At 47.0% G+C, this 26,709-nt stretch overlaps 1 protein-coding gene across 1 annotated transcript in view; it reads left to right on the forward strand.

Moving 5' to 3' along the window:
• The window catches only part of tet2 (tet methylcytosine dioxygenase 2), a 68,979-nt gene that overhangs the window by 23,748 nt on the left and 18,522 nt on the right, over positions 1-26,709 (forward strand). Inside the window, exon 2 of the mRNA XM_036954021.2 lies at positions 23,530-26,682. Coding sequence (XP_036809916.2) covers positions 23,574-26,682 — 3,109 coding nt within the window. The 5' untranslated portion in view covers positions 23,530-23,573. The remainder of the gene's footprint in view (positions 1-23,529; positions 26,683-26,709) is intronic.

Here is a 26,709-nt window from a genome sequence, read left to right on the forward strand (position 1 = left end):
AATGCCATACAACTCTCCTTCCGTGGCCTCCAACTGCTCTTAAATGCAAGTAAAACTAAATGCATGCTATTCAATCGATCACTGCCCGCACCTGCCCGCCCATCCAGCATCACTACTCTGGATGGCTCTGACTTAGAATACGTGGACAACTACAAATACCTAGGTGTCTGGTTAGTCTGTAAACTCTAATTCCAGACTCACATTAAGAATAAGAACACCTCCTCCCAGCTGCCCACTGCACTGAAGATAGGAAACACTGTCACCACTGATAAATCCACCATAATTGAACATTTCAATAAGCATTTTTCTACTGCTGGCCATGCTTTCCACCTGGCTACTCCTACCCCTGTCAACAGCACTGCACCCCCAACAGCAACTCGCCCAAGCCTTCCCCATTTCTCCTTCTCCCAAATCCATTCAGCTGATGTTCTGAAAGAGCTGCAAAATCTGGACCCCTACAAATCAGCCGGGCTAGACAATCTGGACCCTTTCTTTCTAAAATTATCTGCCGAAATTGTTGCCACCCCTATTACTAGCCTGTTCAACCTCTCTTTCGTGTCGTCTGAGATTCCCAAAGATTGGAAAGCAGCTGCGGTCATCCCCCTCTTCAAAGGGGGGGACACTCTTGACCCAAACTGCTACAGACCTATATCCATCCTACCATGCCTTTCTAAGGTCTTCGAAAGCCAAGTCAACAAACAGATTACCAACCATTTTGAATCTCACCATACCTTCTCTGCTATGCAATCTGGTTTCAGAGCTGGTCATGGGTGCACCTCAGCCACGCTCAAGGTCCTAAACGATATCTTAACCGCCATCGATAAGAAACATTACTGTGCAGCCGTATTCATTGATCTGGCCAAGGCTTTCGACTCTGTCAATCACCACATCCTCATCGGCAGACTCAACAGCCTTGGTTTCTCAAATGATTGCCTCGCCTGGTTCACCAACTACTTCTCTGATAGAGTTCAGTGTGTCAAATCGGAGGGTCTGTTGTCCGGACCTCTGGCAGTCTCTATGGGGGTGCCACAGGGTTCAATTCTTGGACCGACTCTCTTCTCTGTATACATCAATGAGGTCGCTCTTGCTGCTGGTGAGTCTCTGATCCACCTCTACGCAGACGACACCATTCTGTATACTTCCGGCCCTTCTTTGGACACTGTGTTAACAACCCTCCAGGCAAGCTTCAATGCCATACAACTCTCCTTCCGTGGCCTCCAATTGCTCCTAAATACAAGTAAAACTAAATGCATGCTCTTCAACCGATCGCTACCTGCACCTACCCGCCTGTCCAACATCACTACTCTGGACGGCTCTGACTTAGAATACGTGGACAACTACAAATACTTAGGTGTCTGGTTAGACTGTAAACTCTCCTTCCAGACCCATATCAAACATCTTCAATCCAAAGTTAAATCTAGAATTGGCTTCCTATTTCGCAACAAAGCATCCTTCACTCATGCTGCCAAACATACCCTTGTAAAACTGACCATCCTACCAATCCTCGACTTTGGCGATGTAATTTACAAAATAGCCTCCAATACCCTACTCAACAAATTGGATGCAGTCTATCACAGTGCAATCCGTTTTGTCACCAAAGCCCCATATACTACCCACCATTGCGACCTGTACGCTCTTGTTGGCTGGCCCTCGCTTCATACTCGTCGCCAAACCCACTGGCTCCATGTCATCTACAAGACCCTGCTAGGTAAAGTCCCCCCTTATCTCAGCTCGCTGGTCACCATAGCATCTCCCACCTGTAGCACACGCTCCAGCAGGTATATCTCTCTAGTCACCCCCAAAACCAATTCTTTCTTTGGCCGCCTCTCTTTCCAGTTCTCTGCTGCCAATGACTGGAACGAACTACAAAAATCTCTGAAACTGGAAACACTTATCTCCCTCACTAGCTTTAAGCACCAACTGTCAGAGCAGCTCACAGATTACTGCACCTGTACATAGCCCACCTATAATTTAGCCCTATCAACTACCTCTTTCCCAACTGTATTTTATTTATTTATTTATTTTGCTCCTTTGCACCCCATTATTTTTATTTCTACTTTGCACATTCTTCCATTGCAAAACTACCATTCCAGTGTTTTACTTGCTATATTGTATTTACCTTGCCACCAAGGCCTTTTTTGCCTTTACCTCCCTTCTCACCTCATTTGCTCACATTGTATATGGACTTGTTTATACTTTATTATTGACTGTATGTTTGTTTTACTCCATGTGTAACTCTGTGTTGTTGTATCTGTCGAACTGCTTTGCTTTATCTTGGCCAGGTCGCAATTGTAAATGAGAACTTGTTCTCAACTTGCCTACCTGGTTAAATAAAGGTAAAATAAATAAATAAAATAAATCTCCAATCCAAAATTAAATCTAGAATTGGCTTCCTATATCGCAACAAAGCATCCTTCACTCATGCTTCCAAACATACCCTTGTAAAATTGACCATCCTACCAATCCTCGACTTCGTCGATGTCATCTATAAAATAACCTCCAACAATCTACTCAGCAAATTGGATGCAGTCTATCACAGTGCCATTCGTTTTGTCACCAAAGCCCCATATACTACCCACCACTGCGACCTGTACGCTCTCGTTGGCTGGCCCTCGCTTCATACTCGTCGCCAACCACTGGCTACAGGTCATCTACAAGTCTCTGTTAGGTAAAGCCCCACCTTATCTCAGCTCGCGGGTATATCTCACTGGTCACCCCCAAAGCCAATTCCTCCTTTGGTCGCCTTTCCTTCCAGTTCTCTGCTGCCAATGACTAGAACGAACTGCAAAAATCACTGAAGCTGGAGACTCATATCTGCCTCACTAGCTTTAAGCTCCAGCTGTCAGAGCAGCTCACAGATCACTGCACCTGTACATAGCCCATCTGTAAACAGCCCATCTATCTACCTTATCCCCATACTGTATTTATTTATTTATTTATCTTGCTCCTTTGCACCCCAGTATCTCTACTTGCACATTCATCTTCTGCACATCTACCATTCCAGTGTTTAATTGCCATATTGTAATTACTTCGCCATCATGGCCTATTTATTGCCTTAACTCCCTTATCTTACCTCATTTGCACTCACTGTTTGTAGATTTTTTGTTTTATTTTTTCTACTGTATTATTGACTGCATGTTTTGTTTATTCCATGTGTAACTCTGTGTTGTTGTATGTGTCGAATTGCTATGCTTTATCTAGGCCAGGTCGCAGTTGCAAATGAGAACTTGTTCTCAACTCGCCTACCTGGTTAAATAAAGGTGAAAAAAAAGAAAAAAAGATGGGGTAGTCATTCAAAAATCATGTTAACCACTATTATTGAACATGGAATGAGTCCATGCAACTTATTATGTGATTTGTTAAGCACGTTTTTACTCCTGAATGTATTTAGGCTTGCCATAACAAATGAGTTGAATAGTTATTGACTCAAAACATTTCAGTCATGTTTTATTATACATTTCTCAAATTCCCTACAAACAGAATTCCACTTTGACCTCATGGGGTATTGTGTCTAGATTAATGACACAACATCTCAATTCAATTAAATTTTTATTCAGGCTGTAACAATACATTTTTGTGAATACCTTCTGAAGACACTGTATTTAGGCTTGCCATAACAAAGGGGTTGAATACCTTCTGAAGACACTGTATTTAGGCTTGCCATAACAAAGGGGTTGAATACCTTCTGAAGGCACTGAATACCTTCTGAAGGCACTCTATTTAGGCTGGCCATAACAAAGGGGTTGAATACCTTCTGAAGACACTGTATTTAGGCTGGCCATAACAAAGGGGTTGAATACCTTCTGAAGACACTCTATTTAGGCTGGCCATAACAAAGGGGTTGAATACCTTCTGAAGACTGTATTTAGGCTTGCCATAACAAAGGGGTTGAATACCTTCTGAAGACACTCTATTTAGGCTGGCCATAACAACGGGGTTGAATACCTTCTGAAGACACTGTATTTAGGCTGGCCATAACAAAGGGGTTGAATACTTGACTCAAGACTCATCTTTTCATTTTTTATTCATTTGTAAAAATGTCAAAAAGCATCATTCCACTGACATTTTGGGGTAACGTGTGTAGGCCAGTGACAAAAAATAAATACATCTCAATTGAATCCATTTTAAAATCAGGATGTAACAACTAAATGTGGAAAAAGTCCAGATGTGTGAATACCTTCTCAAGGCTCTGTATACTGTTACTTGACATAGTATATTATTTTATTTCTCAATATATAACGTCTTCTATTACGTCCTATATTACATAGTATTTGTGTTCACTTGTATTTTGTATTCCTGACTTTTGCATACTATTGCACTAGTATTGCACTTAAAATGTGTTCATTCGTTCAGTATTATTGCCACAGGAGTCAATATAATGTGTGGATTCCAGGAGGCCGTAAAAGAGTCCCAGTAAAAAATGAAATAGTTCATATTTCACGACAAAGAATCTAGTACTTCAGAGCCTGGTATTATTTTGCAACTTAAATGTCAGAATAAAATTTGCAAAGACGGTAGCACATTTTTCCATTAATCGTCCAGGTCCTGTATTTTATAAAGTGTCTCAGAGTGCTGATCCAAAACAAAATCCACTTAATGTTTATTCGTCAGGATACAATGAAATGCTTACTTGTCATTTTTTTATTTGTTTAAAGGCATAGTTGGGCTTTGTCGTACAATGAAACACGAGTTCTCTTATTACCAACACCGTATTACAGTGTTTAGGTTCCAGGGATCCAGAGCGGATTACCATTGAGGCACTACCCCATGGACCGAATCAACTCAGTACACTTGGCATTACGCTGCTGTAATACTTGTAGTACTCGTAACACCAACAAATAACTATGCTGTTACTGTAGTAACTGCAGTGTTACTACTTAGCTATAAGAGCTTATTGTAAAGTGTTACTTTGCATTACAGCAACTTATTGTAAAGTGGTACTTTACAATACAATCAATTTATTGTAAGTTGTTACGTTACATTACAGCAACGTAACGTAAAGTAATCAACATACGAGGACTCTTGATTACTCACTTGGTTGTTTGCATGAGGAAGAGCTAGTTGGACTCTGGAGTAATGTAGCGAAAAAGGGAGGGGGGGTCGTGTGGGGAGCTCTGCATAGCAAGCGAGTCTTCCAGTCTATATTTATGTCAGGGATTTAAACCGCTGTAGCACGCCAGTCATCTGACCCAATTACAGCTCGGACGGGAAGCCAATGATTTGGTGTCACTCAAGTCCTACAGCTAGTGTGCAGCTTGAAACCAGCCCAGCGCTGCCTGGCTAGACCAGAGGGAAGACAGATACAGTAGAGCCAGTCTGTTATTCACAGGGGTGTACTGGTGAAGTAACAGAACATCTCTTTGTGAAAAGATGAAACATTTGCATTAGACAAAGACTACATTTCAACGTTAGACTGTCAGATGTACAGTAATTTGTGAAAAGTGTGTGTGCATGCATTTGTGTGTGTGTGTGTGTGTTGCTTGGTTCAGTATGAGGTGAGAGGTCAGTCCCACTCTAAATATTGAGACAACTTCTAATTGGACCCCATTGTGGTAATGGTGCATAGAGACCATGTTGTTCACATAAACATGTAAATATGTGAACCAGCTAAAGTGCTTGATAAACATACGGTCCGGTGTAGTTTGAACCAGACAGGCTGTAGTACTGGAGTACTATACTAATGAGTTAACAAAGGTCCTGTTGTGACTGAGTTGTTGGCCGGCTGTTTCAAAAGTGCCCTGGGCTGGTCAGTGGTCTACCTTGTGATCCCCCCCCCCCCCCCACACACACACACACACACACACACAAACACAGTAATTATAAAGCATTAGGGTGAAGAACGGAAGAAAGAGGGAACGAGACCGAGAGAAAGAAAGAGAGAAAGAAAGAAAGAAAGAAAGAAAGAGAGAGAGAGAGAGAGAGAGAGAGAGAGAGAGAGAGAGAGAGAGAGAGAGAGAGAGAGAGAGAGACCATGCCTGCAGAGACTTGAACGCTTGAAACATCTGGGTTACAAGTACAACATCTATGGTCCAAAATGGCATGTGTTAATTCTCTAGTCTTTTTAAATGTCCACCTCGACTGATACTGTACAACAAAGGTATCTGAAACCTCAATCACCACATTGACTGAAGGAAAACGTGACAACAGAAAATCAAAAACTGGGCAGACTGGGCAGTCACCCCAATGTGTTCTTAATCACATGGCCTGGCATTACATTTCACTACGTAGGTGTTTGGCACATTTAAACGAGGAAATCCAAGTGGAAATAATAAAAACACAAGACAATAAAAAACTAAGAAAAGTTACTTTGGAAGTGCTGGATTTGTAATCCAGTTTAACAAGGTTGGCAGTGACTCAAACGTTTCCCCAAAATGTCCAGCCTCTATGGAAGCGTGCTCCCCATTCGTATCGACAGACAGGAACATAGTTAAGCAGCTATTGGCGACAGAGGGGAAACATACACTTGAGATAATGGCTTATTTTCGGGACCATTCTGGGACAAAGAAAAAGGTGCTTGACGGCCGGGGTGTGCATCTGATTTACGAGTCCTTCTTGAATATCTCCAGCTCTGGGCCTGTATTCACAATGCCTTTCAGAGAAGGAGTGCTAATCTAGGATCAGGTCGCCTCTGTCCATATAATAATATAAATGATGATCTAAAAGGCTAAACTGTTCCTGGATCAGTACTCTGAGACACTATATATACAGTCCTTATACCCCACCAGTGTATTACACACCGGCCCATTCTTCCTCAAGGCCCACATTATTAGTGAAGAAATAATGATATTTCCGGGCTAAAACCCGACTTTAGACAGGCCCACTGGGCTAACGATGGACCAGCCCCTCTGGCATTTGTCAGAATTGCCCTACATGTTGAGTCTGTATGTTGAGTCCATCTCTGACCCCCACTATTGCCCAAGTCTGAACCTGAGACCAACTGAGACATGGTCCTTCTAGCGGCTGTCATTATCCGTGAATGTCACGTACGGCTGCCAAGTCGACTGCCAATAGGCCCTGTCTACTAACGCACCTCTCCTATTGCTGCTGCTCCCTCTCTCTCTGAAACTACAAAAACACAGTGTGGGTCCACTGCAATGCACTTTGCTGCACTTAACTCTCGTTGAAAGAGACATGGATTATTTCTTGGAGGGAAATGTTGAGATTATGACATAACGAAAGAGCATTAGGGTCGAGATAAATGTCTGCCAAGCGTATTTTGGAGAGTTTTTGTGTCAGTTAAATTCCAAAATGAATCACTCATTTCATTGAATAGGCTACTAAGGGAAACCAACAACTTATGTTAAAGGGGGAAACTGCAGTTGCTACATGTTTGGATATATAAATTCATTATATGTACCCATCGATTCTTACAGAATTTGACTTAGAAATGCCTCAAATTTAGTTCCACTATTTACCCTGTCAGAACCCAAAATATAAGCTTTTTTTACTCCAATGTTTGTTAACTAAATAAACGCAAACAAACACTATATAGCCCTATAATATTGTTAAGACTATCATTTTGGACGGTCAGTCCTCTGTCTACAAATTTGAGAGTGGTTACATTTCTCCAGTCCCATCCTTCAGCTTTTTACCGAAACAGGAGCGGGGAGGACACTTTGTAATTGTTTCAACTGCTGAACGCCGCATTAAGTCATGTGTTGACCATGACAAAACAAACAGTCAGTAGGCCTAGTACAGTAGCCTAGTACAGTAGCCTAGTACAGTAGCCTAGTACAGTAGTACAGTATTGTTCCTACATAACTAGTACAACATCTGTAATCTTCTCCTGTCGGAATAAGTCACACAATCCTTACATTTAGTGCTTAAAATGTCTTGTTCATTACAGTTGCATGCTCGTCCCTTTGCCAGTGTCCTGAAGTGATACTGGTGCGCACACTGTCTACATTGTCTAACAGCAATAACCAACTGTTGTCAGTATCAAACCCCTTACCCTCAGGCATAAAGGGATACTGCAACAATCTGGCAATGCTGGCAAGATTCTGGTAGTTTTGCGAGCCAATACTAACTGGCGTTAGCGCAATAACTGGAAGTCTACAGGTACGCTAGCATACGCTAGAAAACCCAGCACACAATCAACAATATTAAAACAAAATGCACACACCATTGGAGGGACAAAGGCACCTAGCTCAATTTGAATTCCATTTTAAAGGTAGACTCAGCGAATGATGTTGCCACGAGTGGCACCGCAGATATTGAGATGAGCGAGATGCAACGCTTAGTTCTCCCACAGTCACACACAGTGTCTGTGGTGCACGGTGCACGGGTTCGCTTCAGGCTGTTACTGTGTGGTAGCCACACCAAAACAGTGGAGAAGTTGAGCCTCGCGCTTTAACGCTCTTAGATGTTGCGGAAATTGACCCACTATGCTGTTTGCTTTCTGCATCAACATCATATTGCTGAGTCTACCATGGTGAAGAGCAGTCATTAATAAATAAATAAATAAATAATACATAATTGACCCACTATGCTGTTTGCTTTCTGCATCAACATCATATTGCTGAGTCTACCTTTAAAGAAAGGGAGTCATTTAATGAATAACAAACCTAGCTTTTCCCTGGTGGGCATTAGGAACTGGAGAGGGAAATTTGAAATAGATCAAACGCATCAGTAATGTGAAGTTCTATCAGGCATCTTCAGTAAAGCTCTGTAACACAATGGATTCCAATAGAAATATATGTTTGTTGTTGACACTGGTTTCTCAAATTATGCAGAAGACTCCTGAGCTAAAATAGGAAGACTGTGAATCATTCCTTTTAATTAGCAGTACATAGAATGCAGCCAATCTGTCCCTATTGTTTTGGAACCCGGCACAGTCAACATTGGACATTTTTCTCAGTGGATGCGCTTGTACAGCACTCAGCTGGGATCTTTGGCTTTGTTATCTGTGTTCTCAGAGAGAGAGTTTTTTTTGTGTCGTTGTGGGTGTATCCAACTGTGACAAGCAGCTCAGCTCTGCTCGGCAAACACTAAACTTTGGAGCGGAGTCCCCGAGGATCTGGAGCGAAGCCGCACACTGACTTCCCCAGTGGGAGGCTGGGCGCCATGGGCTGGGAGCAGATCGCTGATAGTGCTTTACCTCTGACTTAGTTACTGATTTACACACTAACTCCATAGAGGGAGACTAAACAAAACAAAGTCACATGGGACTTTTTTTCGCCAAGTGGACCATATTTTTTGTCTAATTCTTGCCTTTTGGGTTCATGAAAAGACAATACCTATTAGGCATTCATTAATTCTCAGTCTGGGTATGTTGAAGTATTTTGGAGCCCATATGTGAAGCTATCTAACAAAGAGGGTTCCCCCATGCTGGACAAAGGGACGTTGTCACTTCTGATTATGATGGCGGAGGGTGAGAGGGGACGCCCGTAGCACGGTACATCCAGCGGTGTCTGAAAGGGATTAGCTCAGCAATACGCATGCACACACACATGCACACACACATGCACACACACATGCACACACACATGCACACACACATGCACACACACATCAGCAGCTTGCTGGAAGACTCGTCATCTTTAAGGGTCCCAATAGCTCCTCAGTCTGAGTGGAACTAAATTAGTCAGATCAGCTTTATTAATGGCTGCTCTTCACCATGTGTTTCCAGCATCATAACTAAGGACATGCACTCTAGAATAGATGGTCAATACCAGGGATCGTCAACTACATACAGCCGTGGGACGGTTTATCCTGAGCGGATGGTCAGGGAGCCAGAACATAATTGCAAATAATTCGTAGACTGCTAATTGACCGCAAGAAACCCAAACAGATATAATATTTGACTAAAACATAATAATTTCAAGCTTTGCTTACATTTGTATACAATCACGTGTCTCTCTATTATGAATGAGAATACTTTGGAACAGATTTCCAAAATTAAAATAACGTGGAGATGATTTGCTGGTATTTTTACAGTCTTTTATGTCCATCAAAAATAATTAAATAAATTTGCTCAGAAAAATTGTGGGACCAAATAAAATCACCCGCGGGCCAGATTCAGCCCACAGACCGCCAGTTGAGGAACCCTGGCATATTGTTTCATTCAGGATATCGATGCGTGTCATATTCTGCTTATATTCCTGTTTAGTCACGACTATGGGCCATTCAGGCTCAGACAAAGCTTACTTGTCCAAGGCATACTTACTTACTCAAGTCTTGACAGCTATTGATTGTTTATTGATAGTTTACTAGAAACGGTTTTGGAAATTAAATAATTGTAACTCGCAAAAGGGACTGTTTCACGAATAGCTATAACGTATAGAACGTTCCACCACTCTCCGTTGTCATTTTATTTTCATTGTCGACCTGATCCTGAGACATACTCAGTCTTAGAGTAGACAATGGACATCTTACTCACAACAACAACTTTATACTCAAACTCGGAGCTCAGCTCGGGGCATTTTCACGTCACGTGAGACAAATTCAACATCAGAACTTGGGGGCATGTCATGAGAGACACGACCAGAGTGGATTGGATGTTAACCTGATAATTCCCATTGCCCTACCTCTCCCTCCTCCTCCAGTTGGTCTGTCACCTCTGTTGTGACAGGGAGAGTGACAGGGAGAGCAGCACCCTGTTTTGTCCTTGCAGGCTGGCTCGTTAGTGTGTAATTTATCACTCTAACACCGGGGGTCTGGTGCTGAGGTGGTAATGTCCTGGAGGGATGACACACAGTCTCAGTGAGGGACATTGTTAATGCCCAGCCAGCTAGCCTGCCCTGAGTTTCACCAGTCTGAGTTTATTGTTGTTTCCCAACATCCCTAGCTGTGTATGGCCGCTTTCCATGTTGTCTGTTGTCTGTAGCTTGTGAGGTGTGGAAACACTTTGTTGCTTTTATGAATTTTGTCTTGCTGCTTTTTGTTCTATGTTGCTCTGTCTGTATGCTACGTCTTGCTTGTCCTATGTTGCTCTGCATGTGCTCACTGCTCAATGATTGTCTATATTGTAATTGTTTTTAATAACCTGCCCAGGGACTGCGGTTGAAAATTAGCCGGCTGGCTAAAACCGGCACTTTTACTGAAACGTTGATTAATGTGCACTGTCCCTGTAAAAATAAAATAAACTCAACAGACATTGCAACTGCATAGCTGGAGGGGGCAAACATGAGCCATAATGGCTTGATCTGATCGCCTCTAGTTAGTGGACGAGTAACTTTTTCTGTAAAGAAATGTCTTTGTATTGTGACTAACAGAAACTGTAGGAGTAGAGGGCAGCAGGTTAGGCCAGTTGAATGAATACCTGAGCCGACATGGTGAAAAACCTGTCAATGTGCCCTTGAGCAAGGTACTTAACCCTAATTTGCTGTAGGGGCGTCATACTACTACAGCTGACTCTGCAAAACAACATTTCACTGCACCTATCCTGTGTATGTGATAATAAAACATATTTTTTCTCACTAAAGGGTAAAAAATTGGGAGTGCTGGAAGCACACTACAGTGTGAACCTTATGACCCCTGGCATAGAAGTCAAAAAAACTTTCCATCTAGACTTTGGGTATGATGAATTACGTTTTTCCTGTCAGTTTGCCCCAGCAGGTGCCCCATTTAAATTCTTCCCTCTCAGAAACTTATACAAACTGAACTGTACCCCATGCACTCCCTTTCCTGCCAGACACACGGAATATAGCACATGTGGAGCTGAATCAGTTACATATGAGCTTTTTCTACATACACTCATATCCCTTTCTCCTCTCGACCTCAACCTAGTCTGTACTGAGCTGTAGCCAGCACATCGTATCTACTATCAGTCAACCCTTATTTTAGACAGATAAATAGATAGCTCTCCATACATCAATATGTGCATTAGTAGATTTTTGATACACAGACATACAGTATGCACACACAACTTTTTCTCACTGTTGTTTTTAGTCTTCTCTTGCCCTAATGGAGTTCAGGCTTGGGGGAGGGGGGGGGGGGGGGGGGGGGGAGAAGAGAGGGAGAGAGAGAGATATGACAGCTTCTCTTGCATGATTATAAGCAACTGTAATGGCCTCCAGATCATCAACCCCACTGACTTGGTGTGCACGTGCACAAACACACACATACACACTGTGCCAAATGAAACATACCACGCAGCCACTGCTATTTATTATTACATCTCCTTTTCTTCTACATCAGTCTTCGGCTTCATATAGATCTGAACGCTTTTTAAGGGAGGGAGAGAGTTTTCATGGGAATCTAAAGCTGGATCCAATTATGTTTTTCAAAGGTTGGGGACCATGTTTTTCTTATCGGACCGTGGCGGTTTCGTTCTAGAGGCCCCTGCACTGAGCTCCATGCACGAAAGGACATGATTTAGTGGCCCTCGAACACACATTTTTGCTGACATGAGTTTTGAGAGCTTTAAAAGTCACGGACATACCGGTAGCGTTTGCCAGCCAAGAGTACTTAGCACCTCTGAATATATTGCCAGCAGTAATTTGCAAACTGATTCTACATGTAGAACAGGACAAAATGTCAGCAGTCAGACGTACACCAGCGGTCCCTGAAGCACACCGCGCCGAACAAACTGCAGACAAACAGCAGATCATCATTCCGTGCTGTGTGTGTGGTCCCTAAGAGAACAGAGATCTGAGGAAGTCCGCGCCTCCAATCATCAATGATGAAGGGAAAGGAGAAGCGTAAAGAAAGACAAAAGGAAGCCATCATAGACTATTGAGATACAGCCCTGTGTCCACCACACCATGCACGACCACCCCCTCGTCTTCCACGTCCCATAAATCTCAGCGGCAGGATGACAAGGCTCTAGTCAATAGCAGCAGACCTGCCCTGACAACAGTCTCGGTTGCCCTAACCCTTTTCCTAAACTTAACTTAATACCCCTAACCTGCCACGTTAATTCTCCTAACTTGCTATGAAAAGTCACTTCTGCTAGTCAAAAGCAGCAGACCTGTCCTGAGAACAGTCTTCGTTTCCACTAATGCGATACAGCATAAACCTCAACGGCGGGATGACAACCCTCTCCCAGCTTAATGGCGCTGTCGACAAACATTAGAAGCCCACCGCGTCAAACTAACCACCGAAACTCTCTTTCAGTGATATTTTACAGAAAAGTCCGTTCCTTTTTGAGCCGCGGCCGGCTCTTCCTTGAGACATCTGCTGAGGAGTTGCTCATAATTATGATGGATTAGACTGTGGCTGGATTCTGGCCCTGGCGCGCTGTAATTATTTCGCAGATGCTGTGGATGTTACATGCATTAATAATGGCGTGTGGCAGACAGAAATCAATGCCATCGCTGGAATCTCTATTTGCTTCCCTGGGGGGGTTGGGGGGGGGGGGTGAAGGGGAAAGGAGAAGAGTGAAGGTTCACAGTATTGCTCTTTCACTCTCTCTTCTTGGAGAGAGATGCCTCCCTGCATCACAATGCAATACAACCCTCAACAGCCTTTAACTGGCTTCTCACCTAGCTACGATAGGCCCGTTGGTGTACAGTAGCTCTGAAACCCTTCTCTGAAATGTCTCCGCACAAGGACATACTGTAATTATGCTACATCAGCATAATTTGCCTGCTGAAAATTTGACAAAGACTTGGCTGTGTTGATGTTTACTAAGATGGTGATATTGCGGTGCAATGGGCAGGACAAGTCAGCATTGTTGTCAAGTCACAACAGACCAGAATGACTCAAAGGGGGTGAGATGTGGTGTGTGAGCACTGCAGGGGCCGACTCATATTATAATATGAGAATCAGGCATCTTATTTCCTGCCTATCCAGTGTTATCCGATCGTGACTCCGCCGTGATATCATCGCTTGACCTTGTGAACAATAGACAGCCCAGAGTGAGAACTTAGTTGACTGTCTGTCACAACGGCCTAACCAAAGGTCATGGATTTGATAAGCGTAAACTCAATCAAATCCATAATGTAATTCTATTTCTGCGACTGCCCAATCGTCCCTCTAGGTGTCCTCTAGGAGTTTTGCATTAACTCTATACCTCTAATCCCATATGATAAAGTTCATAACTACAGTATAGGACAGAGTAGACTATCTGTCTTGGCTACCAGGGACTCACACCTCTGTGGAACCAGGGTTATACTATCCAGAGTATGGCCTTACTGACATGACAATATGGAGGGGAAAGCCAAGTTCCCTATAAGACAGTTGGCCTCAACCACCCCTCGTACAGGTAACTGCCAAAATAAAGGAAACGCCAACATACTGTCTTTGATGGGGCTCATTTACTCAAGTGTTTCCTTTGTTCTGTCAGTTACCTGTAAATTACAATGAGGCAGAAGGTGAGGAATAGCAGTGCTAAACAGCCGACGCATAGCAAGCTCTTTTCCCATCTACCACCTGTAATATTACCAGCCTCCTTTCCCCGCCTGGCTCTAACATCAACATTACAGAAGGAGAATATCGTTGTTACATGATGCAGCCTCAGTCATGTTTCAACAGTTTGAAAAATGTGGAACTCAGCATTGATGTAATAAATATATACAGAACTACAATATAAGCCCAATGTGTAGTTATAGTTCATATGAGGAAACCAGTCAATTGAAATAAATTCATTAGGCCTTAATCTAGCGGCGGTAGGTAGCCTAGTGGTTAGAGCTTTGGGCTAATAAAACCAAAGGTTGCTAGATTGAATCCTTGAGCTGACAAGTTAAAAATCTGTCATTCTGCCCCTGAGCAAGGCACTGTTCCTAGGCCGTCATTGTAAATAAGAATTTGTTCTTAACTGACTTGCCTAGTTAAATAAATAATGTATTGATTTCACATGAGTGGGAATACAGATATGCATCTGTTGGTCACAGATACCTTAAACAAACGGGCCTCAGGATCTCATTATGGTATTTCTGGGAATTCAAATTGCTATCAATTAAACACAATTGTGTATGTTGTTCACAGCTCATGCCTGCCCATACCCCCACCGCCACCAAGGGGCACTCTGTTCACAACGTTGACATCAGAAAACTGCTTGCCCACACGACGCCATACACATGGTCTGCGGTTGTGAGACCGGCTGGACGTACTGACAAATTCTCTTAAATGATGTTGGCGATGGCTTTTGGTAGAGAAATCAACATTCAATTCTCTGGCAAAAGCTCTGATGGACATTCCTGCAGTCAGCATGCCAATTGTTTATGTGGCATTGTGTTGTGGAACAAAACTGCACAATTTAGAGGGGCTTTTTATTGTCCCAGCACAAGATGCACCTGTGTAATAATCATGCTGTTTAATCAGCTTTGTGATATGCCACACCTGTTAGGTATCTTGGCAAAGGATAAATTCTCCTAACAGGGATGTAAACAAATTTGTGCACAACATTTCTGTGAAATAAGCTTTTTGTGCATATATGTAACGGTTTTCTTGATGAGAAGGAGAGTCGGACCAAAATGCGGCGTGTCTATTGCAATCCATGTTTAATGAAGTAACACACTAAACACAAACACTATCAAAACAATAAACTTAACGAAAACCGAAACAGCCTATACTTGTGTAACCTAACACAGAACAATGACACTAAGGACACTAAGGACAATCACCCACGACAAACTCAAAGAATATGGCTGCCTAAATATGGTTCCCAATCAGAGACAACGATAAACACCTGCCTCTGATTGAGAACCACTTCAGACAGCCATAGACTTAGCTAGAACACCCCACTAGCTACAATCCCCATACATACACACCACATACAAAAACCCATGCCACACCCTGGCCTGACCAAATAAATAAAGATAAACACAAAATACTTTGACCAGGGTGTGACAGAACCCCCCCCCCTAAGGTGCGGACTCCCGAACGCACCTCAAAACAATAGGGAGGGTCCGGGTGGGCGTCGGTCCATGGTGGCGGCTCCGGCGCGGGACGTGGACCCCACTCAATCAATGTCTTAGTCCCTTCTCCTCGCGTCCCTGGATAGTCCACCCTCACCGCCGACCATGGCCTAGTAGTCCTCACCCAGAACCCCACTGGACTGAGGAGCAGATCGGGACTGAGGGGCAGCTCGGGACTGAGGCAGCTCGGGACTGAGGGGAAGCTCAGGAGTGAGAGGAAGCTCAGGAGTGAGAGGAAGCTCAGGAGTGAGAGGAAGCTCAGGCAGGTTGATGAATCTACCAGATCCTGGCTGGCGGTTTCGGCAGATCTGGAAGAGTCTGGTCGACTGGCAGATCTGGAAGAGTCTGGTCGACTGGCAGATCTGGAAGAGTCTGGTCGACTGGCAGATCTGGAAGAGTCTGGTCGACTGGCAGATCTGGGAGAGTCTGGTCGACTGGCAGATCTGGGAGAGTCTGGTCGACTGGCAGATCTGGGAGAGTCTGGTCGACTGGCAGATCTGGGAGAGTCTGGTCGACTGGCAGATCTGGGAGAGTCTGGTCGACTGGCAGATCTGGGAGAGTCTGGTCGACTGGCAGATCTGGGAGAGTCTGGTCGACTGGCAGATCTGGGAGAGTCTGGTCGACTGGCAGATCTGGGAGAGTCTGGTCGACTGGCAGATCTGGGAGAGTCTGGTCGACTGGCAGCTCTGGCTGCTCCATGCTGACTGGTAGCTCTGGCTGCTCCATGCTGACTGGCTGCTCCATGCTGACTGACAGCTCTGGCTGCTCCATGCTGACTGGCAGCTCTGGCTGCACCATGCTGACTGGCAGCTCTGGCTGCTCCATGCTGACTGGCTGCTCTGGCTGCTCCATGCTGACTGGCTGCTCTGGCTGCTCCATGCTGACTGGCTGCTCCATGCTGACTGGCTGCTCCATGCTGACTGGCAGCTCCATGCTGACTGGCAGCTCTGGCTGCTCCATGCTGACTGGCGGCCCTGGCTGCTCCATGCTGACTGGCTGCTCCATGCTGACTGGCGGCCCTGGCTGCTCCATGCTGACTGGCGGCCCTGGCTGCTCCATGCTGACTGGCGGCCCTGGCTGCTCCATACTGACTGGCGGCCCTGGCTGCTCCATACTGACTGGCAGCTCTGGCGGCTCCTTGCAGACTGGCAGCTCTGGCGGCTCCTTGCAGACTGGCAGCTCTGGCGGCTCCTTGCAGACTGGCAGCTTTGGCGGCATCCTGCAGACAGGCAGCTTTGGCGGCATCCTGCAGACAGGCAGCTCTGGCGGCTCCTTGCAGACTGGCAGCTCCTTGCTAACTGGCAGCTCTATGCTAACTGGCAGCTCTATGCTAACTGGCAGCTCTATGCTAACTGGCAGCTCTATGCTAACTGGCAGCTCTATGCTAACTGGCAGCTCTATGCTAACTGGCAGTTCTGAACAGGCGGGAGACTCCGGCAGCGCTGTAGAGAAGGAAGGCTCTAACAGCGCTAAACAGGCGGGAGACTCCGACAGCGCTGGAGAGGAGGAGGGCTCCGACAGCGCTGGACAGGCGAGGCGCACTGTAGTCCTGATGCGTGGTGCTGGCACTGGTGGTACTGGGCCGAGGACACGCACAGGAAGCCTAGTGCGGGGAGCTGCTACCGGAGGGCTGGGGTGTGGAGGTGGTACTGGAAAAACCGGACCGTGCAGGCGCACTGGAGCTCTTGAGCACCGAGCCTGCCCAACCTTACCTGGTTGAATGCTCACGGTCGCCCTGCCAGTGCGGCGAGGTGGAATAGCCCGCACTGGACTATGCAGGCGAACCGGAGAAACCGAGCGCAAGGCTGGTGCCATGTAAACCGGCCCAAGGAGACGCACTGGGGACCAGCTGCGTAGAGCCGGCTTCATGGCATTAGGCTCGACGCTCAATCTAGCCCAGCCGACACGCGGAGCTGGAATATACCGCACCGGGCTATGCACCCGCACTGGAGACACCGTGCGCACCACTGCATAACACGGTGCCTGTCCGGTCTCTCTAGCCCCCCGGTAAGCACAGGGAGTCTGCCCAGGTCTCCTACCTGGCGTAGCCATACTCCCTGTTAGCCCCCCCCCCAAGAAATTTTTGGGGCTGCCTCTCGGGCTTCCTTGCCAGCCGTGTTCCCTCATATCGCCGGCTCCTCTCTCCGGCTGCCTCTGCTCTCCTAAGTGCCTCCACCTGTTCCCATGGGAGGCGATCTCTTCCAGCCAGTATCTCCTCCCAAGTGTAACAGCCCTTGCCATCTAAAACGTCCTCCCATGTCCATTCCTCTTTAAGCTGCTGTTGCTGCCTGTTGACACGCTGCTTGGTCCGTTGGTGGTGGGTGATTCTGTAACGGTTTTCTTCGTGAGAAGGAGAGTCGGACCAAAATGCGGCGTGTCTATTGCAATCCATGTTTAATGAAGTAACACACTAAACACAAACACTATCAAAACAATAAACTTAACGAAAACCGAAACAGCCTATACTTGTGTAACCTAACACAGAACAATGACACTAAGGACAATCACCCACGACAAACTCAAAGAATATGGCTGCCTAAATATGGTTCCCAATCAGAGACAACGATAAACACCTGCCTCTGATTGAGAACCACTTCAGACAGCCATAGACTTAGCTAGAACACCCCACTAGCTACAATCCCCATACATACACACCACATACAAAAACCCATGCCACACCCTGGCCTGACCAAATAAATAAAGATAAACACAAAATACTTTGACCAGGGTGTGACAATATAGAACATCTCTGGGATCTTTTATTTCAGCTCATGAAAGATGAACCAACACTTTACATGTTGCATTTATAATTTTGTTCAGTGTATATTCATATTTACTATACCTGCAACAAATATATTTAATATACCTTAAAAGTGATGATACAGAGGTTTTGTATAATTTCAGCCAGTAGTTTTTAAATTAGCGCTCATGAGACAAAACGGATCCCCGAAAATTGTGCACAACGTCATCCATTTTGTATGATATGTTACGAATTCCAATTCGTACAAAACATTACACATTAAATGTGTAATTACACGTAAATGCTTAAGATCCCATTCATTCTCTTTTAAGAAATATACATTTTTTCTTCCACATTGTATGAAAAAAGGTACAAGTTCTCAGCAAAAAATGGAACAAAACCTATTCCCCACCCTCTCCTTCAAGAAAAGGGCAGTGTCATCTTATCCTCCAACAAGTCATTCTATAGCATAAACTCCCAGCGTGTAGCAGTTAATGGAATGAGGTCAGTGTCTAGCCATGTGATCAGACACATGCACCCCTTTGTTTGATACAAGTAGCATCTGCCTGAGAAGAAAGAGGCATGGTGGAGGAGTAGAGGAGCCGTTGGTATGTCTCCTCTCTCTCTCCCTCCGCTCTTCTGTAAACATGCTCGGCTGCTTCTAGCTGTGGAGAGAAGCCTCACTCGCCAAGCTGAGCCCCAAAGACAGCTGCTCAGGTTCGGAGCTGCGTGCTGTGTCGTGAATATGCTGCGCACGCAAAGAATGCTGCAAGCTGCCTCTGGCTTTTCTTTCTTTATTGAGACACCTTCCTTCCTGGAGCCGTCTCTCTATATCGAGACAGAGACAGTTTCTAATGCCTCGTTGCGTCGGGGGTGGGGGGTTGGGAGAGGGGGGTGAATGTGCATAATTTGGTCGTGTTTTGTCTCCCCAATAATGTTTTGCCTGAGAGAGTCTGTCTCAGAGAAGCACTCATACTGCTCAGGCTCCCAATGTGTTCGTGAGAGTCTGAGTGCCAAGGGGTTCATGATAGTCTGAGTGCCAAGGGGTTTGTGATAGTCTGAGTGCCAAGGGGTTCATGATAGTCTGAGTGCCAAGGGGTTCGTGATAGTCTGAGTGCCAAGGGGTTCATGATAGTCTGAGTGCCAAGGGGTTCATGATAGTCTGAGTGCCAAGGGGTTCGTGATAGTCTGAGTGCCAAGGGGTTCGTGATAGTCTGAGTGCCAAGGGGTTCGTGATAGTCTGAGTGCCAAGGGGTTCGTGATAGTCTGAGTGCCAAGGGGTTCGTGATAGTCTGAGTGCCAAGGGGTTCATGATAGTCTGAGTGCCAAGGGGTTCATGATAGTCTGAGTGCCAAGGGGTTCGTGATAGTCTGAGTGCCAAGGGGTTCGTGAGAGTCTGAGTGCCAAGGGGTTCATGATAGTCTGAGTGCCAAGGGGTTCATGATAGTCTGAGTGCCAAGGGGTTCGTGATAGTCTGAGTGCCAAGGGGTTCGTGAGAGTCTGAGTGCCAAGGGGTTCGTGATAGTCTGAGTGCCAAGGGGTTCGTGAGAGTCTGAGTGCCAAGGGGTTCATGATAGTCTGAGTGCCAAGGGGTTCATGATAGTCTGAGTGCCAAGGGGTTCGTGATAGTCTGAGTGCCAAGGGGTTCGTGAGAGTCTGAGTGCCAATGGGTTCATGATAGTCTGAGTGCCAAGGGGTTCGTGATAGTCTGAGTACCAAGGGGTTCATGATAGTCTGAGTACCAAGGGGTTAGTGAGAGTCTGAGTGCCAAGGGGTTCGTGATAGTCTGAGTGCCAAGGGGTTCATGAGTGTCTGAGTGCCAATGGGTTCATGATAGTCTGAGTGCCAAGGGGTTCGTGATAGTCTGAGTACCAAGGGGTTCATGATAGTCTGAGTGCCAATGGGTTCATGATAGTCTGAGTGCCAAGGGGTTCGTGATAGTCTGAGTACCAAGGGGTTCATGATAGTCTGAGTACCAAGGGGTTCGTGAGAGTCTGAGTGCCAAGGGGTTCATGATAGTCTGAGTGCCAAGGGGTTCGTGATAGTCTGAGTGCCAAGGGGTTCATGATAGTCTGAGTACCAAGGGGTTCGTGAGAGTCTGAGTGCCAAGGGGTTCGTGATAGTCTGAGTGCCAAGGGGTTCGTGAGAGTCTGAGTGCCAATGTGTTCGTGAGAGTCTGAGTGCCAAGGGGTTCGTGAGAGTCTGAGTGCCAAGGGGTTCATGATAGTCTGAGTGCCAAGGGGTTCATGATAGTCTGAGTACCAAGGGGTTCGTGAGAGTCTGAGTGCCAAGGGGTTCGTGATAGTCTGAGTGCCAAGGGGTTTATGATAGTCTGAGTACCAAGGGGTTCGTGAGAGTCTGAGTGCCAAGGGGTTCGTGATAGTCTGAGTGCCAAGGGGTTCGTGAGAGTCTGAGTGCCAATGTGTTCGTGAGAGTCTGAGTGCCAAGGGGTTCGTGAGAGTCTGAGTGCCAAGGGGTTCATGATAGTCTGAGTGCCAAGGGGTTCATGAGAGTCTGAGTGCCAAGGGGTTCGTGATAGTCTGAGTACCAAGGGGTTCATGAGAGTCTGAGTGCCAATGTGTTCGTGAGAGTCTGAGTGCCAATGTGTTTGTGAGAGTCTGAGTGCCAATGTGTTCGTGATAGTCTGAGTGCCAAGGGGTTCATGATAGTCTGAGTGCCAAGGGGTTCATGATAGTCTGAGTACCAAGGGGTTCGTGAGAGTCTGAGTGCCAATGTGTTCGTGAGAGTCTGAGTGCCAATGTGTTCGTGAGAGTCTGAGTGCCAATGTGTTCGTGATAGTCTGAGTACCAAGGGGTTCGTGAGAGTCTGAGTGCCAAGGGGTTCATGAGAGTCTGAGTGCCAATGTGTTCGTGATAGTCTGAGTGCCAATGTGTTCGTGAGAGTCTGAGTGCCAAGGGGTTCATGAGAGTCTGAGTGCCAATGTGTTCGTGATAGTCTGAGTGCCAATGTGTTCGTGAGAGTCTGAGTGCCAAGGGGTTCGTGATAGTCTGAGTGCCAAGGGGTTCATGAGAGTCTGAGTGCCAAGGGGTTCATGAGAGTCTGAGTGCCAATGTGTTTGTGATAGTCTGAGTGCCAATGTGTTCGTGAGAGTCTGAGTGCCAAGGGGTTCATGAGAGTCTGAGTGCCAATGTGTTCGTGAGAGTCTGAGTGCCAATGTGTTCATGATAGTCTGAGTGCCAAGGGGTTCGTGATAGTCTGAGTGCCAAGGGGTTCATGATAGTCTGAGTGCCAAGGGGTTCGTGATAGTCTGAGTGCCAAGGGGTTCATGATAGTCTGAGTGCCAAGGGGTTCATGAGTGTCTGAGTGCCAAGGGGTTCATGATAGTCTGAGTGCCAAGGGGTTCATGATAGTCTGAGTGCCAAGGGGTTCGTGATAGTCTGAGTGCCAAGGGGTTCATGATAGTCTGAGTGCCAAGGGGTTCATGATAGTCTGAGTGCCAAGGGGTTCGTGATAGTCTGAGTGCCAAGGGGTTCATGATAGTCTGAGTGCCAAGGGGTTCATGATAGTCTGAGTGCCAAGGGGTTCATGAGAGTCTGAGTGCCAAGGGGTTCATGATAGTCTGAGTGCCAAGGGGTTCATGATAGTCTGAGTGCCAAGGGGTTCGTGATAGTCTGAGTGCCAAGGGGTTCATGATAGTCTGAGTGCCAAGGGGTTCATGATAGTCTGAGTGCCAAGGGGTTCATGATAGTCTGAGTGCCAAGGGGTTCATGATAGTCTGAGTGCCAAGGGGTTCATGATAGTCTGAGTGCCAAGGGGTTCATGATAGTCTGAGTGCCAAGGGGTTCATGATAGTCTGAGTGCCAAGGGGTTCATGAGAGTCTGAGTGCCAAGGGGTTCATGATAGTCTGAGTGCCAAGGGGTTCGTGATAGTCTGAGTGCCAAGGGGTTCATGAGTGTCTAAAAAAAAAGCAGCACATTCAGAATATATATTCCTCAACTTCACTGGCGTTTCTCCCATCAGGTACAGCATGATGGGCGTAGACTGGGAATATTATGCATCTGGCCTCGTGGTATTTTTACATTTAGCTCGGTTGACTTAATGCACTTCTAAGGGAAATGGAGCTGATTGTATTTCACCATCTCTGATTTCATAAAGGCAGAAACTCACAGGACAGTATTACAGAAAGTCTGACCTCCTTTTTCATAAGTAAAAATGTTTCAACCGCACTGGTTCCCACACTGTGTGTGTGTCTCTCCCTGCTGACCCGGCACATTGTCCTGGGATAACCTTCCCCCAGCACTCTTATTTCTCTCCCTGCTTGCCACCCAGTTGAGGATCATTTAATTCAGTGCCTTCCTTCATGTCACATAACTGATATCCACTCAGAGCCAAGTGTAAACATATTACTCCCCAGACTCAACTCTGTGACCCAGGCTGGCGATGATTTCAGACTCAATCACTGTTTCCCGCCACTTTATTTAACTACTCAAGACAGTTACGAACACATTTTTATTTACAATGACAGCCTAGGAACAGGGGGTTTACTGCCTTGTTCAGGGGCAGAACGACAAGTTTTTACCTAGTCAGCTCAGGGATTCGAGCCAGCAAACTTTTGGTTACTGGCCCAACGCTCTAACCACTACGCTACTTGCCGCCCCCATGCAAAGTGTCGCCGCCCACATGTGTTTTGTCCTGTGTTTATAAATACATCCAATTACATTCACTTTAGGAGAGAATGTGTGTTTTTTCCCTTTCGTTTCGAACTAATGTGATGTTACGGGAAAGTGGAAACTAGTGATGACATTTGACAAATCATAGGATGGTTGTATAAAAATTGCCTATCATCATAAAATACCCATTTCCACCTTAATTCAAGATCAGTGCTATATGCACCATTCACATGTTTTGTTTAAATGTGTAATCTTACCTTATGGTTACACATTTAAGGGACTGTTCGTCTGTTGGTTCTGTATTTCATGGTTAGTAATACCTCTCCCTCTCTCTCTCTCTCTCCATCTCCCCTGCAGGACGCACAGAGGGCAGCCCTGTGGATGGACTCAGAGCAGGCCAGATGGAAACAGAAAAGGCCAGCCAGGAGACGGAAGAAAGTCTGATACTAGCACAACTCAGCGCCGCCACTCAACCAGACAACCTGATCACCGCCAAGCTCCAAAATGGCACCCAGTCGCCGGAAGGAGCCCATCAGCAGATCAACAGGGATGGAAACTGGAACCTTTACAACAAGGCAGGGGTCATCAACCCAATGAAGAGACACAGGGAGAACTGCAGCAGTCCTGCCGGAGTGCAGGGACTGTTCGACCAAGGCTCTTATAACATGATCAATGGCGGGGATCTGAAGCATGCGCTCTGTGACCAGTCCTTACTGGGCCTTCACCAGGCCAAGAAACTCAGATCGGATTTGGAGATTAATGGAGGGGATGGAGAGGAGATGTGGGACAAAAAGGATGGTGGGGACATCATGGACGATTTCCCGGAGTTGACAAAGCCTGGGGAGTTTGACTGCGATGGGACAAGACTGGATAAGAGAAACTGTAATACTTTCTCAAACGGAGGGGATATTTTCTCACTATCGAGGAACAAGCAAATAGCTAACGGTGCTACAGTGAGCCCCAATTCCATTGAAGGCACACCTGGTGACCTTCTAGAGAAAACTCTGTCTCAGTATTACCCAGAACAAGTGTCCATCGCAGCACAGACGGGCGTGCAGGAGTTTCAACCGGAGGTGGGGTTGGTCGACGACATTAGCTCACTCACCAACGAACTCCCTGAACTGCCCGAACAAGTCACGACGCAGTCACCTACCTCTCTTACCTCAGGGTTCCCTCCCATTTCAGCCCAGATGCCTGCCTCTGAGAAACATCAGCAGACTGGGGTAGCAGACCCTAAAGGGCAAGGCAGCAATGGATATAACAACTCAGCCGCCCCATATATGGTGAATGGGTATTCTAACAGTTACAGAGGAGAGCACCCGCAACAGCAGCCCGCTGACGGCTCGCAACATCAGAACAACCCAGAGGGCATTTACAGGAAACCTAACCAGGAGTTTAACCATCAGAACTCTTTCCCGAGCCCTCTAGAGCAGAGCACTCCGCTGCAGACAAAAGAGGCCATTGGGTTCGGCCCCGGCCCTTTCCCCAGCACAGGCATGGGGCAGAGTGAGGGGAGGCGCCGGCAGCAACAGTATGGGATGCAGCAGCAGCAACAGCAGACAGGAAACCCCTGTGGAGCTGACTCTACGGGCCCCCAGGGCTCCATGGGCCCAGCTTCCCTGCCCAGTAGCAGTGAGCCTGGACCCCAACGCTCCCATCAAAACGGGATGATGAAAGACACAACCCAGCAGCAGCAGAGAGGAGGAGCAGATCCCGGTTGCCCTAATTCCCAGATGGGCTGGATAGATCTAAACTCCCGGGGTCAGATGCTGGAGCCCGACTCAGCACGGAGGTTCCAGACGGGGGGACAAAGCTTCGACGTAGGACCCACCGGAGGGGCCTACCAGCAACAGCAGCCGCGGCCGGCCCAGTCGCCTCACCAAGCGTCTCCTGCCCAACACAACACTGCCCCAGAGTGGCAGCAGCAGGCCGACTCTAAAGGCCCATCTCACATGCACCAACAACAGTGTAATCTTCCTCCTCAACAGCAGCCACATACACAACACATGCATCAGCAGCAGTGTAATCTTCCTCCTCCTCAACAGCAGCAGCAGGGGGAGAATTGTTTTCGAGCCCCCATGCAGCCAGAGCACTTATGCGAAGGCGACACAGATCTAGAGGAAATACTATCACCTAGCTTTTTGCAGCCGCCACAACGTCCACAACATCAACAGCAGCAGCAGCGCCCGCTGTCCCATCCATCTCAGTACGACGGACAGCAGTCGGTCAACGCACCCCAGTCACAGGACCCCAACCAGGGCACGATGGACGGTCAACAGCTGCTGAACAAACTCAAGCTGGAGGACTACATCAGGCTAGAGAAGAAGCTGAAATCACCTGGGGGAGGCTACAGAGGTCAGGGTGGTCAACCCCAGCCTGGGCACCAGCAGCAGATACAGTCTATGATGAGAAACAACCCTGGGTACAATCCTGTAGACCCCTCTCAGCCCAACGATGCACAGCAGTCCCAGCAGGCATCATGGAGACACAGCAGCAGTAATACCATGGAGATGGAGATGGAGCTGGAGATGAAGCAGCAACAACAACAGCAGCACCAACAACAACAGCAGAGGCAGTACACTCCAAGCCCCGGACCCAAGCAATACTCCCACCAGCAGCAGCCGCCGCCCCACCTCCGACAACCACACCCCAACCACATGGACTTCCCCCTTACCCAGACCCCCCCACAACCGCTACCTCACTTACCACACGGTGCTTTAAACCAGCAGGTGTCTGCACAGCAACAGCAGATGTATCCTAAAATGGAGCAGAATCAGCAGGAGTCTTGTGCCCAGTTCCAGAGGGGGGGGCCTCCACCCCTGGGACACGGGGGCCCCCAGGGGGACTTCCAGAGGCACGCGGCCCTGCGGATGCATCTTCTACAGAGGCAGTCTGAGCGGGAGTCTCTGGGTCCCCCTCATCCACAGAGCCCTGTAGATTTCAAGCACGGCGCCCGGCCCATCAAGATGGTGAATGGGCCGCGGTTCGAACACCCTCACCACCAAGGGCCTGGACCACCTCCCTTGATGCAGCATCAACAGCAGGGCCGGGAGATGGGTATGGTAGCGGGGGGCATCCAGGTCAAGCAGGAGTACAATCCACAGCCCCAGACGTCGTGCTGCGGTGAGCGGAGCCAGAGCAGCTCCCAGCGGAGCATCCTAGCCACCATGGAGCAGACTCTCAGACAGTATCAGCTTTCGCCAGTCTTTGACAGGAAGTCCCTCGTCATCAGGTCACCGAACAAGGTCAAGGTGGAGCAGTCTGGCGCTGTGACGGTGCTCTCGACCCACGCAGACCTGGACGGTGGGTCGGGTGGGATGGAGGACATGGGGATGGGGCGCCCTGGCTCCAATGGGCTGAAAAGACCCCACCTAGACTTCACCCCCAAGCAGGAACCCCTGCTCCAGAGTTTTATGAATTCCCCCATGAAACTCTTGGATACTCCCATTAAAAACCTATTGGATACTCCTATCAAGACCCAGTATGATATCCCTTCCTGCCACTGCATGGGTGAGTCACATTTCATGTCTGTCTTCA

This window comes from Oncorhynchus mykiss, chromosome 19, assembly GCF_057628025.1.
Source record: "Oncorhynchus mykiss isolate SJ-2025 chromosome 19, ASM5762802v1, whole genome shotgun sequence".
NCBI lineage: Eukaryota > Metazoa > Chordata > Actinopteri > Salmoniformes > Salmonidae > Oncorhynchus > Oncorhynchus mykiss.